The sequence below is a fragment of the Globicephala melas genome, chromosome 1, assembly GCF_963455315.2.
Source record: "Globicephala melas chromosome 1, mGloMel1.2, whole genome shotgun sequence".
NCBI lineage: Eukaryota > Metazoa > Chordata > Mammalia > Artiodactyla > Delphinidae > Globicephala > Globicephala melas.
The window spans coordinates 50,445,346-50,463,562 of NC_083314.1; the positions used below are offsets into that span (position 1 = coordinate 50,445,346).

The 18,217-nt window shown below is 39.2% G+C and overlaps 1 protein-coding gene across 5 annotated transcripts in view; it reads right to left on the minus strand.

Moving 5' to 3' along the window:
- SOAT1 (sterol O-acyltransferase 1) overlaps nucleotides 1–18,217 on the minus strand; it is a 58,777-nt gene that overhangs the window by 3,386 nt on the left and 37,174 nt on the right. For all 5 annotated transcript variants that reach the window (XM_030875342.3, XM_060295812.2, XM_060295787.2 and 2 more), the window contains 12 exons: nucleotides 12,105–12,253; nucleotides 10,878–10,937; nucleotides 10,043–10,150; nucleotides 8,635–8,917; nucleotides 7,606–7,684; nucleotides 6,967–7,048; nucleotides 6,386–6,431; nucleotides 5,233–5,362; nucleotides 3,533–3,630; nucleotides 2,323–2,421; nucleotides 1,150–1,285; nucleotides 398–543 (listed from right to left, as the gene is read on the minus strand). In XM_030875342.3, the coding sequence (XP_030731202.1) occupies nucleotides 398–543; nucleotides 1,150–1,285; nucleotides 2,323–2,421; nucleotides 3,533–3,630; nucleotides 5,233–5,362; nucleotides 6,386–6,431; nucleotides 6,967–7,048; nucleotides 7,606–7,684; nucleotides 8,635–8,917; nucleotides 10,043–10,150; nucleotides 10,878–10,937; nucleotides 12,105–12,253 (1,416 nt within the window). The remainder of the gene's footprint in view (nucleotides 1–397; nucleotides 544–1,149; nucleotides 1,286–2,322; nucleotides 2,422–3,532; nucleotides 3,631–5,232; nucleotides 5,363–6,385; nucleotides 6,432–6,966; nucleotides 7,049–7,605; nucleotides 7,685–8,634; nucleotides 8,918–10,042; nucleotides 10,151–10,877; nucleotides 10,938–12,104; nucleotides 12,254–18,217) is intronic.

Consider the following 18,217-nt stretch of genomic DNA (forward strand, 5'->3'; position numbering starts at 1 on the left):
TTATAGAGTTTATTACTTCGGGAAGGAAGAGGTAAAAGATGCATATTTGGGGGTGGGGGTGGATACACATGCCACTGGGAAAACCTTGGAGAAGACCTACATTTTCAGGGCACAGGAAGAATATTAGAAGGAGCTAAAGAAAAATCAGATAAAGAGAAAAAAAAAAGAGAGAGAGAACCAAGAACTAGGAGAGTTCAATGGGAAGAAAACCAAAGAAAAGAAAAAGTTCAAGGACAGTGCAGTAAGATAAGTTACTGCTTTTACTCCACATTTCCCTCCCCTTAACATTAATTTATCACCATCTCCACTACTCCCTTCCCCTTAACACTGCCCACCAACCCTCACAATCAGGGGACAAATAGGTTACTTCACCACTCCAGCCTGATTGATGACTCACATTTTTCAAGGGGCAGTGTTGACGTGCATACCACTCTTGAGAATAAAAGCACAGGAGGACTCCATTGCCCGCGAAAAGGGAAGTCCACATCAGAACATTCCAAATTGGCCTTTTCCGACTATCATTGGCAATGAAGTTGAAAGCCACTGAAGTTAGGAAAACAACAAAAAATATATATAGTCATCAAAACAAAATCTACCAGGAGATGAGGGGCCTCAGATATCTGCTACAATCATTTAGTTATCATAAACAGCATCAACTGTGTATATACACGTTCTACGCTGGCCATTGGTCCCATAAGTACAAATGAAGCTTCACTGTTTAAATTTATTAATCAGTGATTATTTGGAAAGCAATCAGTATTCAGAACAGGTGAAAACATATTTCATGGACGCATTCCTATTCTAACTTGTCCCTCTCCACCCCACCCAAAAAAGGGTTAGTTTTTTTCAAGGAGTGAACACTGAACAGAGTTTAAGAATGGCGAGGTTGTTTATCGTTTTTATGAGCTACCAAGTCAGTGTTATCTACAGTCTTCAAGAGCTTATTTAGTTCATTTCTCTACATCAAAGTGTAAGCATCCTGCAACAGAGTTGTACATAATTACTCAAAATTAATGTTCTTACCATCTGATAAACAAACATTGCCTTGAAATGGTATTACTATCTAGTTTTCTACTTTGATTTTATATTTTATTTTCTAAATTTCTTTTAGCATAATACTCAGTACTCAGGAGATGCCAAGATACTTACTTCCAAAGAACATGAAGAGCACGAAAAGCACTGGATAGAAAAAGTTCAAGCAAACAGCCAAGGCATATTCGTGCACTACAGCAGACACAGCAAAGACAGCTAACATGGCAGCTGACTTGAACTTCTTTGTGAAAAACTAGGGTAAAAGGAAAATATTAGAGGCAATTTTCAGAAAGTAAGTAATTAAACATGAAGTACATAAGACTTATAATTAACACACACTAAAGGCACCTATTATATTCATATTTGATTTTCTAAGTCTACTTGGAGTAATCCAATGTACTAAAATAATGACAAAAACATCTATGCTTAAAAATCCTTACTTTACTAAATGACATATTTTCAAAACCATTAATGTTGAAAGATCGAGCATATTTTCAAAAACATTAATAACTTATATTTGTAACTCACTATGGTTGACAAAACATAGTTTTCATTGCTAAACGGACACATCAAATCTAGAGTAGCATTGTACGGTAGATTGGGCAGGTACCATTTTTACAGGTAACAAAACTAAGATTTAGAAACAAGGGACTTGCCTCCATAAGTCAAATTACATTTATAAATGAAAGAACATTCGAATACTGTGCTATTTGCACCACAACACACTGTCATTTAACCAAATAGTGCCCTTACTTAACAATTCAAACCTGCAATCCAGAGATACCAACGTTAATCAACCATGAGACTCAAGACTATGTTTCTTCAGTCTAAATAAGCGATGCTCTAAAGAATGTCTCAAAGACATATATTAATAATCTATATCGGAGAGCTGTAAATCCGAACATAGGTGGTTTCTCCACTTCTAACAAAGGAAGAAAAACAAAAAAACAAATGGAAAAAGCTTGGGGAGATTATTTGCTGGCAATGAGACTCCAACAAAATGATCCATTACTGGTGGATCATTTCAACTTCTCCAAATGCCTGCAGGCATTCTTACTTTGTAGTCATGTAAAATCAAAATCCAGAGCAAAAACATGGTCTTAGTCCTAGTAACTGTAGATACTGGTCTCTAAGCAGTGCTATTCAAAGCAGAAGGTTTCTTAAGACATTAACGGCTCACAAGAGCATTGAAGACAACTAAGTATAACTTCCTCCAGCTGTACAATAGTAATACTTTCTGGAAAAGAATCTCCATTTCTTAAACAACATTAACTAAATCTCGCTGCTTACCCAGAGAAAGTCCTTGTAAGCATAGTAATATAGCCAGTCATGGACCACCACATTCCAGGTCCTGTAATAGTTAGAGTATGATGTGGAGTTCCACCAGTCCTAAGGAAAAAAGCAAAGGTATACATATACACAGAACCAAAGCAAAACCTACTCCCAGGGAATATACACACATAACATAACACCTAGAGTGTGTTATGATAAATTGTTAGTCCATACACTGATGTCAGAAAAATCTTCAAAGGCATTTTGGTTATTAGTGTTCAATGTGACATTAATCCTAGTTCTATGGATGATTAAGTTCCCAGGTTCACTATCTCTTTATCACACAAGTTATGATGGAAGATACACAACATAATCATTAAATCTAATGTTCATCTAAATAACAATCAGTAAATCCCCCTTAGCTTGCTAAAACACAATGAGAGAATTCTAAGGTCACACAGACTTAGATAGGGTGATAACCCTCAAGAGCAGTTTGCTGGTATCATAGACAGCAAAATTTAAGTTGTACCACGAGTGAGATGGGGGCTACCTCCAAGTTCTGGTGCTCCTTTATATATATCCTGTTTCTTACTCTAAGATCAGACCAATGGAATAAGACATAAAATTTGCAACACACACTCGCTGCTTCTTTGAGAAAGGAGGGGTAGGCTTGGAGTGTTGCCAAAACATGAACAGACAAAATTCTAGAGGGCTTCAGGTGGGATTACAGAACACTGTGAACCACTCTGCCTCTACTCTACAACTTAATTCCAACTTTGGAAGTGTAAGAATACTATCTGAAGCAGAATTAATGCCTTTCAAAGTAAAGGAGGGAAAAGTTACTTCCTTCATGAACTGTTCAACAATCTTAAATAGAATAATTTGCTGAGATCACTCCTACAGCACCAGACAGCCGATTTCAAATGAATAAAAAGTCAGCAAAGTCTCAGAATGCCCTCTGGACACCTGCTTTCCCACTATAATCACCAATACAGGATCCAGCAGGAACCAAATGCGGTACTAAGGGAGATTTAGAGGTAGAAGAAAAGACAAGACTACGTCACTTAAATCAGTAATAGAATTTCAGACTTAATATTGGTAAAACCTGTGGAAGAAAACGATTTCACAACATTTATGTTAAAAAGCTAGTAGCTAACAATGCTCAAATACTTAACAGCGAGTACACAAATAAAATGTGAAAAGGAAGATGAGTCCAAGTACACATTACCTTATAAAACATCCTGTCACCAAAGCGTAACATCTCAGCAAAGGCATTGAGCCAGCAGTGCAAAAAGGCAAAAAAACTAAGGAACAGTATCAGCACAGCTAAAAATAAGATGAACAATATTAAGACTCTTTCCAAACAGCTCACATACCAATCAGTTAATTATATGTCGTCATTTGCTTAGCTGGAATTATTTTGTAAAATAAAAGCTATTATTCCAGCTTACCCATTCCAGAAATGATAGAGTATATTTTGAAAGTTAATTATTTTAACCTAATAAAGAAATAACTTTCTTCCAAGTGGGTTTTATAGACAAAAATGACCCAGCCTGTTTTTAATGGAAATGCCTAGATGTATGGCTTAACTTGGTGGTAAAAGTCCTTTAAAATCTGGCCATGTATTCCTCTAAACCAGCTGTTTAAAACTGGGAGAGATTTTGCCCCCAGGAGATGGCTGGCAATTCTGGAGACATTTTTGGTTATCACAATTCAAGAAGCGGGCCTTGTGCTATGATATCCAGTTGTTAGAGGCCAGGATGTGGCTAATATCCTACAATGCACGTGACAGCCCCCCAAAGAAAGAATTATCCAGCCCAAAATGTCAATAGTGACAAGGTTAACTTATCTCTGCCTCTACTCCCAATGTAGCAAACATCATCCGCAACTGAACTTCTGCCATTCCAAAATACTCCATGCCTTTGAATCCACCCCACTACCTGGAAGCAACTTTCCACCACCCCTCTGCCCGGCAAATGCCTATTTATTTTTCAATACCCAATGTTAAATGTCATCTCCACTATGAGACAAAGTTCAACAGCACCTTAGTATATTATATATTACACTATATTTTGAAATACCCATTTACATGCCCATCCTTTTCATTCACTTGTTTTTTCAAAAAATATTAGCCTACTATGTATAAGACAATGTAGGAGAGACTATGACTGGCTATAAGATACAATGCTTAAGCTTATGGAATTTGCAGCTTAGTGAGGAAGACACACATATGTAACACATATCCCATCAGAGGGACAGATAAAATAATTTATTGGAGTAAATCTTGAGGGGCAATCAGGGAGGATTACTAGCAGATGTCTGGGAGAGAGGGAGAGGAAGAAAGAACGTGATGGCAGGAAGCAATACCAACATATAATGGGTAGAGGAAAGAGAAAGAGTAAGTAAAGGAAACTGTAAATATAACTAAACTGCAAGCTTCCAGAGAATAAAGAGTATGTATGTCTGGTTCACTGCTATGTATGGTATGGCCAGAAAGACAGGAGAATAAGTGGCAAGACAGACTTCAAAATGTGGTCAACAGCACCCAATGCTTCATGGAGATCAAACAGAATAAGGGCTAAGCCAACTACTGGAGGAGATTAGAGATTTTAATAAAGGCCATTTCAATGGCCTGGTCAGATTAGGAGCAAGATTACAGTGAATAGAGAACAGGAAGATAAAGCATGAATACAGACTATCCACAGTCAGAGAAAGCAAAACTTGAGTGAAAGAAGACAAATGAAAAGATTGGCCAGGGACTGGAAGGATGCTTCACCTGTCAGATGGATGGAAAGAGGTTAAAGATGGGTATAGATGCATAGATGAGTTTATAGCGAAAAGCAGGTAAATCAAAGGTGCTCACACGCAATGGCTTTCTATTTTCCTTGCAACTTTATGAACAGCCAAATTAACCAGTACCCATGTTACCTGGCAAGATGGAGTTAAATATACATAAGACCAGAACACGAGCGCTGAAGGGCTCCTGTTTGATATTCCGAAACAAGGGGGTGCAGAGCCTTTCAAAGACGTAGTACACATAAAAAAAGCAACCAAAAACCTGGAACACAACAAAGATAATTATAATAAAGATAGCTTGATCAGGAACGATAAAAAGTGATTTTTTTCCTTCAAAAGAACATATATATGTGACCTGTAAACTAACGTTTACACATATATTCCATTTAACACTAGTATATAAGATTGCCGAACTGTAATCCTTCAGAGAGAGTACTCAAGCCTAATTTCTACCACACCTATTCCCAACCCTTTACCAGATGGCATTTTTAAAAGATCAGACTCTGGAATCTCTTTTTCCTGCTACATGAAACTCATAACAAAAGAACCTATTTCATAAATGGGTATTTGATTGACACAAGATTTTAAAATGGGATCTTCTAGGATTTATGATTCTGATAAGGGGTTGAGGGAGTGTCATACCACATCCACACAGATATACATCCAAAAATAAAATAAAAAACAGAACGGGAGGGGGAATTTAATGTAGATGCATACTGAAGTAACCAGATGGAATTATTTTACTTAAAAAAATTTTTTTTTTAATTGTAGAAAATTAGTTTTGACGTATTGGCAAAGCAAACACCATTTACTGAACTGGGAATAGTTTAAAGACTTCAGTAAGAGTTCTAGGGCTTCCCTGGTGGTGCAGTGGTTGAGGATCTGCCTGCCAATGCAGGGGACACAGGTTCGAGTCCTGGTCTGGGAAGATCCCACATGCTGCGATCCCACTACATCCCTAGTAGCAACTAGGCCCATGAGCCACAACTACTGAGCCTGCCCGTCTGGAGCCTGTGCTCCGCAACAAGAGAGGCTGCGATAGTGAGACGCCCGCACATCGCAATGAAAAAGCGGCCCCCGCTCGCCGCAACTAGAGAAAGCCCTCGCACAGAAACGAAGACCCAACACAGCCAAAAATAAATAATAAATAAATTTTTTAAAAAAAGAGTTCTAGAGCTCCCAGGAGACATGAATTAAACAACACTTTAAATATATTAAATTATTATTATATTCAAATCCCCATCTCCCACCAGTCAACAAACCTTAGGCACAAAAAAAAATTTACCTGTGCAAACTGCATAGCCACATAACCCCATCTTACAGTGGGAGTCCTAAAATGGAAGAAACAAAATTACTTTCTAAATAAAGTAAATAAATGAACTTTTAAAAAGGTCCTCACAGTATCTTCCCACACAAAATATCTTTTTTTTTTTTTTTCTGTTATTTTTTTTGCGGTACGCGGGCCTCTCACTGCTGTGGCCTCTCCCGTTGGGGAGCACAGGCTCCGGACGCGCAGGCTCAGCGGCCATGGCTCACGGGCCTAGCCGCTCCGCGGCATGTGGGATCTTTCCAGACCGGGGCACGAACCCATGTCCCCTGCATCAGCAGGTGGACTCTCAACCACTGCGCCACCAGGGAAGCCCCCAGAACATCATTTTTGACATAGGAAATACTTGTACAATTCTGTCAAGAATGACTGAAATAAAATCAGATTGCTAGAATCACGATTTGGGGTTTCCCATGCCAGCAAGAAAATTAAAACCCATTTCAACTGCTCTGTAGCCCTACATGAACTGGTCTACCTACCCCACCTCCTTCCTGGCACACTCCTGGTGCTACCCCATTTCTGCTTCATAATGCCATTACCTGGGATAGTTGTCACGGTAGATGAGGGTAGGAGCAAATAAGAAGTACAAGTACTGGTTGACTGTGGGTACTGGAACAGTGCCTGGAAAAGGAAAACTATGCTTAGACTGGAGGCTCTTCAATTTCTTTCAGCAAAACTGAAAGAGGAAAATAAGCACAGAATAGGGAAGACAAAAAGCTACCTCTCCTTAGCTCATGTTGTTTCTTCCTGCTCTCCCAAAATGATGACTTCTTATTCCTCAATTAATTGAATATTACCAATCCCTCTAAACTAAGTTACTCCTGTGACTTAGACATGACTTCTAGAGTTTGAAGTAGCAATTCAAGAAAAGTAAGCACACGGGGTGTAATGGCTCTATTAACATTCTATACAAATAACGCAGAAGTTGCAAGAGTCTAATGATCAATGTTTTAAATTTGGGGAACCAAAGGTAAAACAGGAACAATCAGGAAACAGTGAGGAGGTCTTTCAGATCATATATACATTTTTTTCCTCCCCTCCCAACAGGTTTCTTTTTTTTTTGGATCCTTGTATTTAAAATCAAACATAAATGTCTACAGAATGTAATATGCCATCCCAGTAAACACCAAAGGTTGAAATACCCTGTGAATAATCCTTTGACTTATGGAATTACATACTTGATTTCTCCTTGGCTGAATTGAGTACCCGAGGCACATTCTCTCTGACAAATGAGTGGGCCTTCATTACCAAACGAATCTACAAAGCAGGGGGGGAAAAAGATGAATTTTCTTTCACTGTCTTGTCTCTTATAAGCAACCATGGAACAGCACTAGATTATAAACAAAGAACTTAATTTTGTATATACCAACTCAAACTCACTTTTATGGACTAAAACAAATGAAAAACAAACTCTAAAGAGAGACATGTTATTACTCAAATTATTTTGCAACTAACAGCACCATCTGTTACAGGTATATTACAAATTAAGAAATTAAAAGCCTGTTCAAAGAAAGTCTCCTGAAAGGGTCCTTTCCATCAGTCAAAAAGAGCATTACAGACAGCCAAACCGAGCATTACAGATAGCCAATAAAAGTCAGAAAATTCTGAAGGGCGTACAAACAAAATAAATCTTTTAGATGGCTATATGACAAAACAATGAATCTGACACTTCAAAAGTAGAGTTTTTAATTACAAAAATATTTTATACTTTAGATGGCTTCTACAAAAAGTGTTCAAGAACAAAATTTGAATTCATCCAGAACAGTTCAGTGTAATTTATTTCAATTATCAAGAATCAGAGAACACTGAAGGTAGAACGAATTTTAAAAGACAAGGTGATGGAGCTTCCCTAGTGGCGCAGTGGTTGAGAGTCTGCCTGCCGATGCAGGGGACACAGGTTTGTGCCCCGGTCCGGGAGGATCCCACATGCCGCGGAACGGCTAGGCCCGTGAGCCATGGCCGCTGAGCCTGCACGTCCGGAGCCTGTGCTCCGCAACAGGAGAGGCCACAACAGTGAGAGGCCCGCATACCGCAAAAAAAAAAAAAAAAAAAAAAGACAAGATGATGTAGTTTAACATTTTAATTTTATAGATAATAGCACAAAGAACCAGATATGAAAATTTATCCAACTAATACAACAAAAAATAACAATTATTATTATTATTAACTAAGCATAGCATTGTACTGAGCAACACTCAAAACCTTACCTGTTCGAGTATAACAATGAATCGGGAAGCTGGTGGTAGTGTATACACTAATACAACATAAAGTGGTCCCAAACCTAGAACTCCAATCTGGAAGACCACAAAAAGGAAGCAATGCAAGACAGAATGGACTACTGGATGAGAACTCCTGTGATAGCCTCTGGCCCAGCGTTGAAACAGGAAATAGGGAACTGTAAGTGTACATAAGAACATGGTGCACCACGTCCACATAGCAACAGTAAGTTTGCCAAAAGCGTAAGACATGAGATTGAACTCAAGCACTAGCCTGGGGGAAAAAAGCACAGAGAAAGAACACATAAGTGGATTTTTAATAAGCACTGATTTATAAAATTAAAAACTTTCAGACCCAAAACTTTCAACTTTAGGAGACACAACAACGCTAATACACAGAAGTCATGGATGTAACACATGTGCTCCTAAGCCTCAGCTTCACAACTTATTTATCTATTTTCTAAAAGCTCTAGGATAATATGGTCTTTGAACATAAGATACCTAAACTACTAACCTAAGGTAACAAGACTCTGAATTTCTCAAAGATTAGATTCTCACATTAATACATTTTAAACTCTAAAATACGCTATGGCAAAGTAAATACTTAAAATATTTAAATAGCAATAATTTACGTACAAAAGATGATTTTGCAGAATGAAATAGTACAATTCGAAAATCCAATATACTATTATGTTTATCTCAAATTTTAATTTACTAATAAAGCACATAATTCAATGTATGATTATCACACTGTCATTTTTAGTTATAATTTGATTTTTATATTAAAATAATCACGTTTTTCAAACGTTAAATTCCAATAACTACCTATTTTTAGAAACAACCTAAAATGCATACCATAGCAGAAAAATTGGTAAGTCGTATATACAATATTCTCTCATTTAGGAAAACTACCTAGAAACTACTAAGATGGTCTATTAAAATAGACCATTTTAAAAATAAAAGTCAGGGCTTCCCTGGTGGCGCAGTGGTTGAGAGTCCGCCTGCCGATGCAGGGGACATGGGTTCGTGCCTCGGTCCGGGAAGATCCCACATGCCGCGGAGCGGCTGGGACCGTGAGCCATGGCCGCTGAGCCTGCGCGTCCAGAGCCTGCGCGTCCCGCCTCCACAACGGGAGAGGCCACAACAGTGAGAGGCCCGCGTACCACAAAAATAAATAAATAAATAAATAAATAAATAAATAAATAAATAAATAAAAGTCATAAAACTTCTAATATTCTTTATAGTTGTACTTTTCAGGAGGGAGAACTCTCACCCTCAAATCAACTGCTTTGGGATTTTCTGAAGCAATTTAACCAAATCATCTTTTTTCAAAATTTAAATATAGTGAAAACTCCCAACACCCCATGCATCAACTAAGCAAACAGATATACTGTCTTACCTTCCTTCATCAATGTAATCTACTACAAGTGTGCTGAGAATGAAGAGAATGAGGAGGGCAATGAACATGTGATATATCGTTCTGATGTGGTCCACCTCAAACAGCTCACTGTAAATGTAGTTCCAATAAAATTAATCGATATTTAATTTTAAAACACCATATATTAAAGACTTTACTTCAAAGCAGTTCAGAAGATGCTTAATCCACACTCCAAAAACATCTCAAACAGTAATCACAGAACATTACTCATGAATATCAGTATTCTAATGAAGAAATCAATGATAAATAATCAACTCAGACAACATTTCAAAAGACACATTCATTACCTACTCAAAATGCACCTTTAATTTTCAATTCACAAATGAAGTTGCCACAATTAATTTACACTTCCTATTTTTTCCCCCATGAAATCTACACAATCGGGGTTCTAAAATAAGTAAATCTGAGAAAACTATCAAGTCTCAAAAGTTGGCTAGCCAAAGAAGAGATGAAAAAAATTTATGTATCAAGAAGACAGCACCACCGAAACTCTCTTGAAGTGGTTTACCTAATTAGAAAATTTCTGTTCTAGCAGCACAACTTCAAGGAATTTATCAGAGGACCAATAACCATTCTTACCTCCAACTCCTCCTTTGAAACTAGATACAGAACCAAAAGTTCAGAAAGGAGGACCAAGAGATGGCAAATGTACAAGAAGAAGTATCAAAACCAATGTATTACATGAATACAGAACAAACCTATTAAACATTCATAGAGTACTCAGTGATTCTAACCATCAGAATAGTTTGATTTTTTTAAATGCAAATAATTAAAAAAAGCAGCTAAAAATACTCACTCTAAGAGAGATCGCCTTATAACAAAAATCTTTCCATGTTCTGGAGGTGCTCTCAGATCTCTGGGAAGAGCAAAAAATTAAAATATGAGTACTTCAAGTATTACAAGAAATTTAAACCTATGGATAAGAAAAGCAATATTACCAACTACAGCTTAAAATATTAACTGCCTTCTCACTATGACCCAGGTACTGTGTTAGGGTTTTATGCATGTTTTGTCATTTGCTTCTTCTGAACAATGCTGTGAGGTAGGTGCAGACATATCTGATTAGGAAGGAAGAGATGTTAGACAAACCTAACTAGAGCAGCACTCAAAAGACCCCACAGCCCAGCCCCTATGGAGATGCATTCCTGGCATCACAGGCTGACAACCACTCTTCCTTCTCCTAAACACCCCTAAGGACAAGCCTCCAGCCATACTTTCCTCAGTTCACATACTATTTTGGTCTGTCCTCCAAAACTGCACTGATGTTTATGATACCCTCCCCTAAGGTCTTCCAACAATCCCTAACAGCCTCCTGATCTAAAAGGTTACCTCCAGTTACTAAAACCTCACATTTTAACATCTAACATTATCACCTTCTTTAGGGCTTCTTGCAGTACCATTAGCACTTCTGCTATGGTTAGCTATTCTGGTCAAAACAGTTCTCCAGAACAGGACAGAGACCAAAGAGGCATAAAACCAAGGAAAGTACAAAATGGCAAATTAGCACACACTGGCCTTTGATAGCCTTCCCTCTACTGCTCTGGATGACTGACCAATTAAAATAACGTATACTAATTGCTCTGTACTTTATTACAAGTACTGTATAGGGTACAATAGAGAGGCAGTATGAGACATAGTGAAGAGCACAGACACTGGGTTCAAATCCCCACTGTGTAATCTTGGAAAACATTTAACTGCTTTGTGCTTCAGTTTCCTAACCTGTAATATGCAGTTATATTATGTGCCTCACAGGGTCATTGTTTGGTTTAAATGTAAAGCATTCAACAAGCGTTAGCTATGTTATTTTATAAGTCAGCATGGTCTTAAATGAGGTATGCATGTTTGTTATAATCCACGTATTAAGATGAAGAAACCCAGCCTTCAACTGTTTAAAACAGCAATACATGGCTAATAAAAGGTAGTGCGGTGTGAATCCAGGCTTTTTTAGTGCAATCCACATTGAGACCACTGAGCTGTGCTAGAGTAGACTTGTGCATTAAAAGAAACTATTACTCATACTTACTTAGCTCTGTGGCTGTTCTCTCCTTCAAGAACAGAAAAGGATGTGAGGGTACAACCACCATTGTCTAATGATGCGGATTTTTCAATGAGATTGGTCACAAAATCATCAAAGTGACTGCCAACTTCCTTCATAAAAAAGGGCTTCAATTCCTAGAATTTTAAGACAAATAAAGGAAAGCATTAGGAGCTAACTAGCTTATGAGTTGTTGACATTTTTTAAAGGGTTCTCCTAAATAGAGCTGGATCAAAAGGAATCCATGATAAGTGAATTCACAGGAATAAAAACAGAAAAGTGATTTCTACAGCTGACCTGTAGTTTCAGAAACTGCTACTGAAAAAGCAACATGATGATTTGTCCTTTTAAGAATGTATACCCTTTGGACTTCCCTGGTGGCACAGTGGTTAACAATCTGCCTGCCAATACAGGGGACACGGATTCAACCCCGGTCCGGGAAGATCCCACGTGCCACGGAGCAACTAAGCCTGTGTGCCACAGCTGCTGAGCCTGCACTCTAGCCTGCACTCTAGCCTGCACGAGCCACAACTACTGAAGCCCATGCACCTGAAGCCCATGCTCCGCAACAAGAGAAGCCACTATAATGAGAAGCCCACGCACCGCAACGAAGAGTAGCCCCTACTTGCCACAACTAGAGAAAGCCCACACGCAGCAACGAAGACCCAACGCAGCCACAAAAATTAAAATAAATAAAATAAAAATTTTAAAAAGGCATGTATACCCTTTTAGGCATAAATCAAAGTAATCACCTACTAAATGAACTCCTACGAATGATATACAAAAACAAAATAACAGAAATGCTAAAAATGACAGTATTTTTCTCTCTTCCAATTTCTATATGGAAAACAAAAATCAATATTATGTCACCATTATATAATCTTAAGTCCCCTTTCTTCTCAAGCAACCCCTTCAGTGCCAAGTGTCCAGTGTTTATATTGAATATTTTAAGTCATGCCATTTCTCTGTGATACCAACATTTATACAATAATGTATACTCTTACCTCCACAGCTACATATTTATCTAACTATAACACACACTTTTATAACACAGATTATACATTTTAACACTTTAAAACTTAGTTTTTGAAAAGTATGAGGCAAAAAAAAAATTTTCTTCGAATTATAATGGGCCACCTACTGTGGATGCTCAAATTGTAAATTGTGGTATTTTAAAATTGGCAGGGGCTTCCCTGGTGGCGCAGTGGTTGAGAGTCCTCCTGCTGATGCAGGGAACACGGGTTCGTGCCCAGGTCCGGGAAGATCCCACATGCCGCGGAGCGGCTGGGCCCATGAGCCAAGGCCGCTCCGCAACGGGAGAGGCCACAACAGTGAGAGGCCCGCGTACCGCAAAAAAAAAAAAAAAAAAAATTGGCAGGACTCATCTACACAAAGGAAAACAAAGTGTTACTTACTAATTTTTCAAGAAAAAAAAATGCTCTCTCCTCTAACTATATTATTTAGGTTGAACCTAAAATATCTGAAGTAGCCTTTTTTCTGGATTCTGTTTTTGTTTTTGTTTTTCTGGACCGTTTTAACAAGAGCTTGGCCAAGTCTTTTAAAAGTAAAGCCTGAAAATATTAATGTATCTAATGGAACTATATGAAGGCTTTTCAAACTACTTCCTTCCAGAGTTCCCAAATGTTTTTAGGGTCCCGGGCAGTGAGAACTGGGCGCAAAAGGCTTTCTGTGTTCCCCATTTCTTGTTTGTAGGAAATAGGCTTCATTCAGCCTCCTTGACCTTCCCTGAGTTCCAAATGGAAGGTTCAAACAGCTGCTTATCAGGGAAGGGAGGGGATGCAGAAACAAGGGCTGAGCAGTCAAGGAACAGCCTTGGGACAGGGTCCTGGCTCCTCCTCAAGGAATATACTATATCTTTGAACTCTTCTGCAGAACAAAGGCCCCCACCCAGATGGAGGATGGCAACCTTAGGCTGAGTGCAAGATTCCTGGAGCACTGCCCTGTTACCTCACCACCAACCAATCAGAAGGAAGCCAATACACCCTACAGCCCTCACCCCAAATTTTGCTTATAAAAACTTCTACCTCCAAACTGTAACAAGGAAGAGCCAATTCTGACTCCAAGTTGGATCTGTTTCTTTTACTTTAACCTTTGCGTTTCGTTGCTTCTGTTATTATAATCACTGTCTATAGCTGTAAGCATACATAATGGCCTGCCACAGGGAACCCTGTCCCTCTGTCTGTTAAACTAAAAGGCCTTTGTTCAGCTCACAGAGAGACATTCTGACCCTGCCCACCTTCATTCTGAAATTTTTCGATAGGCATGATGCTGTTACCGAGTCCAAGCTCGCTCTGCTCGCCGCACAACAGGCCAATAAATCGGGGGATGAGGTGTTGAGGCAAAGAATATGACTTTATTCGGAAAGCCGGCAGACCGAGAAGATGGAGGACTGGGGTCTCCAAAGAACCATCTTATCGGGGTCTGGATGCCAGTTTCTTTTATAGAAGAGATGGGGAGGAGGTGAGGAAGTAAAGTAAAAAGGCCATTCATCTTGCAAAATATGTGTTAATTTCTTCTTTTCTGTAGCCATTCACAGGTGGGCAGGGTCAGATTGTCTCCCTATGAACTGAACAGAGGAACTTTAGTTTAACATTCAGGCAGAGGGGCAGGGTTCCCTGAGTCAGTCCATTATGTATAATAACAAAAGCAACGAAAAGCAAAAGTTAAAGTAAAAGAAACAGATCCAATGTGGAGTCAAAATTGGCTCTTCCCTGTTACAATGCTTCCCTAACCAAAAACAAAACAAACACCCAAAAAAGTGGCACTTGAAAAAAAAGGAGCGGGAGGTGGTGGTGGTGGTGGTGGTTATTTTCTCATTAAGCTCTAGCACTGGACTGCTTAATAAATGAAGGTTTTTTTCAGGTACAAAAATGCTGTCTCGCGTAGAAATATACTAAAAGAGAAGAAGGGAAAGAATTTGTTCATTCCACTAAGTGCTAGGTGTAGTTCAGGGCACTGCTGCAGGCACTGGAAATACAACAATGAACAAAACCTAGTGCCTGTCCTCATGGAACTTAAAATTCCAGTCGGGGTAAACAGGACATACAGTATGCCAGATGGTGTTAGGGAAAGAAATAAAGAGAAGGGTCTGGGGGAAAGAGGGTGCTATTTTTCATAGAGAGGTCAGAGAAAGCCTCAAAAATAAGATGACATTTGATAAAATGTGAAGAAAGTAAGAGGGCAAGTTAGTCGATAACTGTGGGAAAAGTACCAGAAGAAGCATAAGGGTAAAAAGTCCTGAGGCAGGAACACCCTTGACGTGTTTGAGTAATAGCAAGGAAATAGGACATTATAGTTGAAGCAAAAGAGTGGTAAGAGTTGAGGTCAGAAAAGATAGGGGAGGGTGGCAGGAGAGGGGCTAAACCATGTAAGGTCTTAACACTTTACCCCCTATTCACATTAGTCCACTGAAATTTTATTCAACACTAAAGAAGGAGCCTGGAATCTTTTAACTAGGATTCCTCATACTCTGGATCTAGCACCCTTCCCAATTAAGTATCGGGTCAAGTAGACCAGAAGCATGGGGGAAAAAAACAAGCCATAATGATTGTTATAAAAAAATCAGTAAAAGCTGATATTTATCTACCCAACTCAAATTAAAAATACTCAACTTCTCACGGCACAAGTTCTTGTGCCTTACTCACTACTCGCCCACAGATGAGCCGCTGCCATACATGCCCCAACACTTGCAATTTCCAAAGCCTACAGCAACCTCCTTATCCTCACCCTCCTCATCAATTGAACCATTCTCTTTTCCCCTTCTTTTTCTCCCCATATTCCAAAACTCCTACTGTAAGCAAAGAATGTTGCCCACCATTCCAGTTCTACAAGGATCAAGCCACTGCTACTGCAGTCACCCACCCTTGAGGGGAATTCAGGATGGAGAAAACAAGGAAGCATTCTGTGCTTTGGATATACTGACCCCTAGACAGTAAATTGCACACTAAGGAAAATTTTCAAATGGCCCCAGATTCTTGCATCTTCCTGTACATAGAAAAGCACTAAAATCATTAATTTGAGATGTCTATTCTTTGTGATTAGCAGTAATCCTTCTATGCTTGACTACGTGTTTTTCCCAGGCAAAAATCTCATATATATCCTGGCTCCTCTCCTGCCTCTTTTAAACAGTCTCCTCAGAGCCACTAAGAGGCTATTTCTTGGGCTATGAGGTCCCTGAATAAGGTTCCTGAATAAAACTTAACTCACAACTTTTCCCTTTTGAGTTGTTCTTTCAGTGGACAGTGAAACTGAGCAGGAACCTGCCGGGCCCTCCCAGGTATAAAAGCCTTCGTGTTTCCTGTTTCTTGTTTGTAGGAAAAAAGCTTGAGCCTCCTAGACCTTCCCAGAGTTCTAAAGGGCAGATTCATAGAGTTACTAATTAGGGAATGCAGAAACAAAGGAAAAGCAGTCAAGAAAGATGGTTCAACAATAAAACAGAGTCCTAGATCCTCCTCAAGGGATACACATGACAATCTGATACATATCTTCGAATTGTTCTAAAGGAACAATTCCAGGTGGAAGATGGTAACTGCAGGCTCAGACCCCAGACTGGTCTCAACCAGAAGGGTGATTTGAGATTCCTGGAACAGCACCCTGTTACCTCACCACCAACCAATCAGAAGAAAGTCATACATCCTACAGCCGCCACCCCAAATGTTGCCTTTCAAAACTCTTCCCTGAAAACCACCCGGAGTTCATGTCTTCTGAGCATGAGCCACCCATTCTCCTTGTGTAAGCAGATAGGGTAGGGGGTCCTCGGAGAAAGAAAACTAGGCATGGTTTTCTTGACATATGAGAAGGCATTTTTGGCCTGAGTAATATTGTGATCTAAGCCTGGTCACAATGCTTGCCCTTGAACAGATCTTATAATTCATGATCTTAAGGGAAGTAAGGGAATGCAGAACAAAGGAAAAGGAGTCAAGAAACAATAGTCCTAGTTCCTCCTCAAGGGATATACATAATATCTTTGAGTTCAGCAGAACTAAGGCCCTCACTCGGGTGGAGGATGGAATAATGACGTTGACCCTCATGACTTCAACTAAAGCTTAGACTCTGTGGACCTTTGGCCCAATTCTATGCTTCTCAGCTCAAGCCCCTTCATGAATATGCATGTACCCTTACCTTAAAGCTTCCCCAATTTTGCTGTTGGGGAGACATTGCTTTGGGAAAGATCCCCAGTGTTCTCAAAGGAATAAATCCTTCTCCCGCTCTCTGCCTTGGTTGTGTCTTTTGGCTTGACACCCACCAAGCAGTGAACCCAGTTTTTCGCGTAACACTTGCTTGGTCCTTGCAATAAACTTTTCTCTGCTCCAAACTCTGATGTTTTGGTTGTTTGGTTTCACACTGCACCAGGCACACAAACTTGGGTTTGACGGCAACAGCATGAAGGCACTTCTTAATGCTGATGATATAAAATTCACATTTTATGGCAAGACGAGAAAGATTTAAACATAATATTTTTCTTTGCCTGTTTGGACCTCCTCCCTCCCCTTTACTGTGTATTGTGCATGTGCATTAACCAGACCTCCTTAGGAGATAACATTCCTTCTTAATCTCATCAAGGGTCACAACTCCTTAGGAGATAACCTTCCTTCTTAATCTTGTAAGGGGCCCCAAAGACCATGACCTACTACCTGCTTTTTACCTCTAGATCTGGATTGCGTAAACTGTCAATAATCTGTCATTTAAAGTACAGCCCTCTATCTCAAAAACTTAATATAACTGTCTATGACCTCTCACAGGCAGACAGTTCTTGGAGCTTTCTGAGAGGCTGTTCCCAGGTTATAATCCTCAATTTGGTGCAAATAAAATTTTCCACTTCTTTCTTAGAAGGACTTACTAATTTTTTTCATCAACGATGCCTTTGTCTTCTTTCTCTATTAGGAATTAAAGTTGATTGAAGCTGCTGCCACTGGGACGCAAGGAAGAACTCTATTGTGGACACTATTCAGTTTCCTTAGCCTCCTCCTTTCATGTATCCAAGTACTGATAGAAATAAAGAGTGACTGCTTATTACTGTCATTCCCTTTGTAAGAGGGAAACACAGTACAAGAAGTGCTCCACTTCTGCCTTCTAATGAG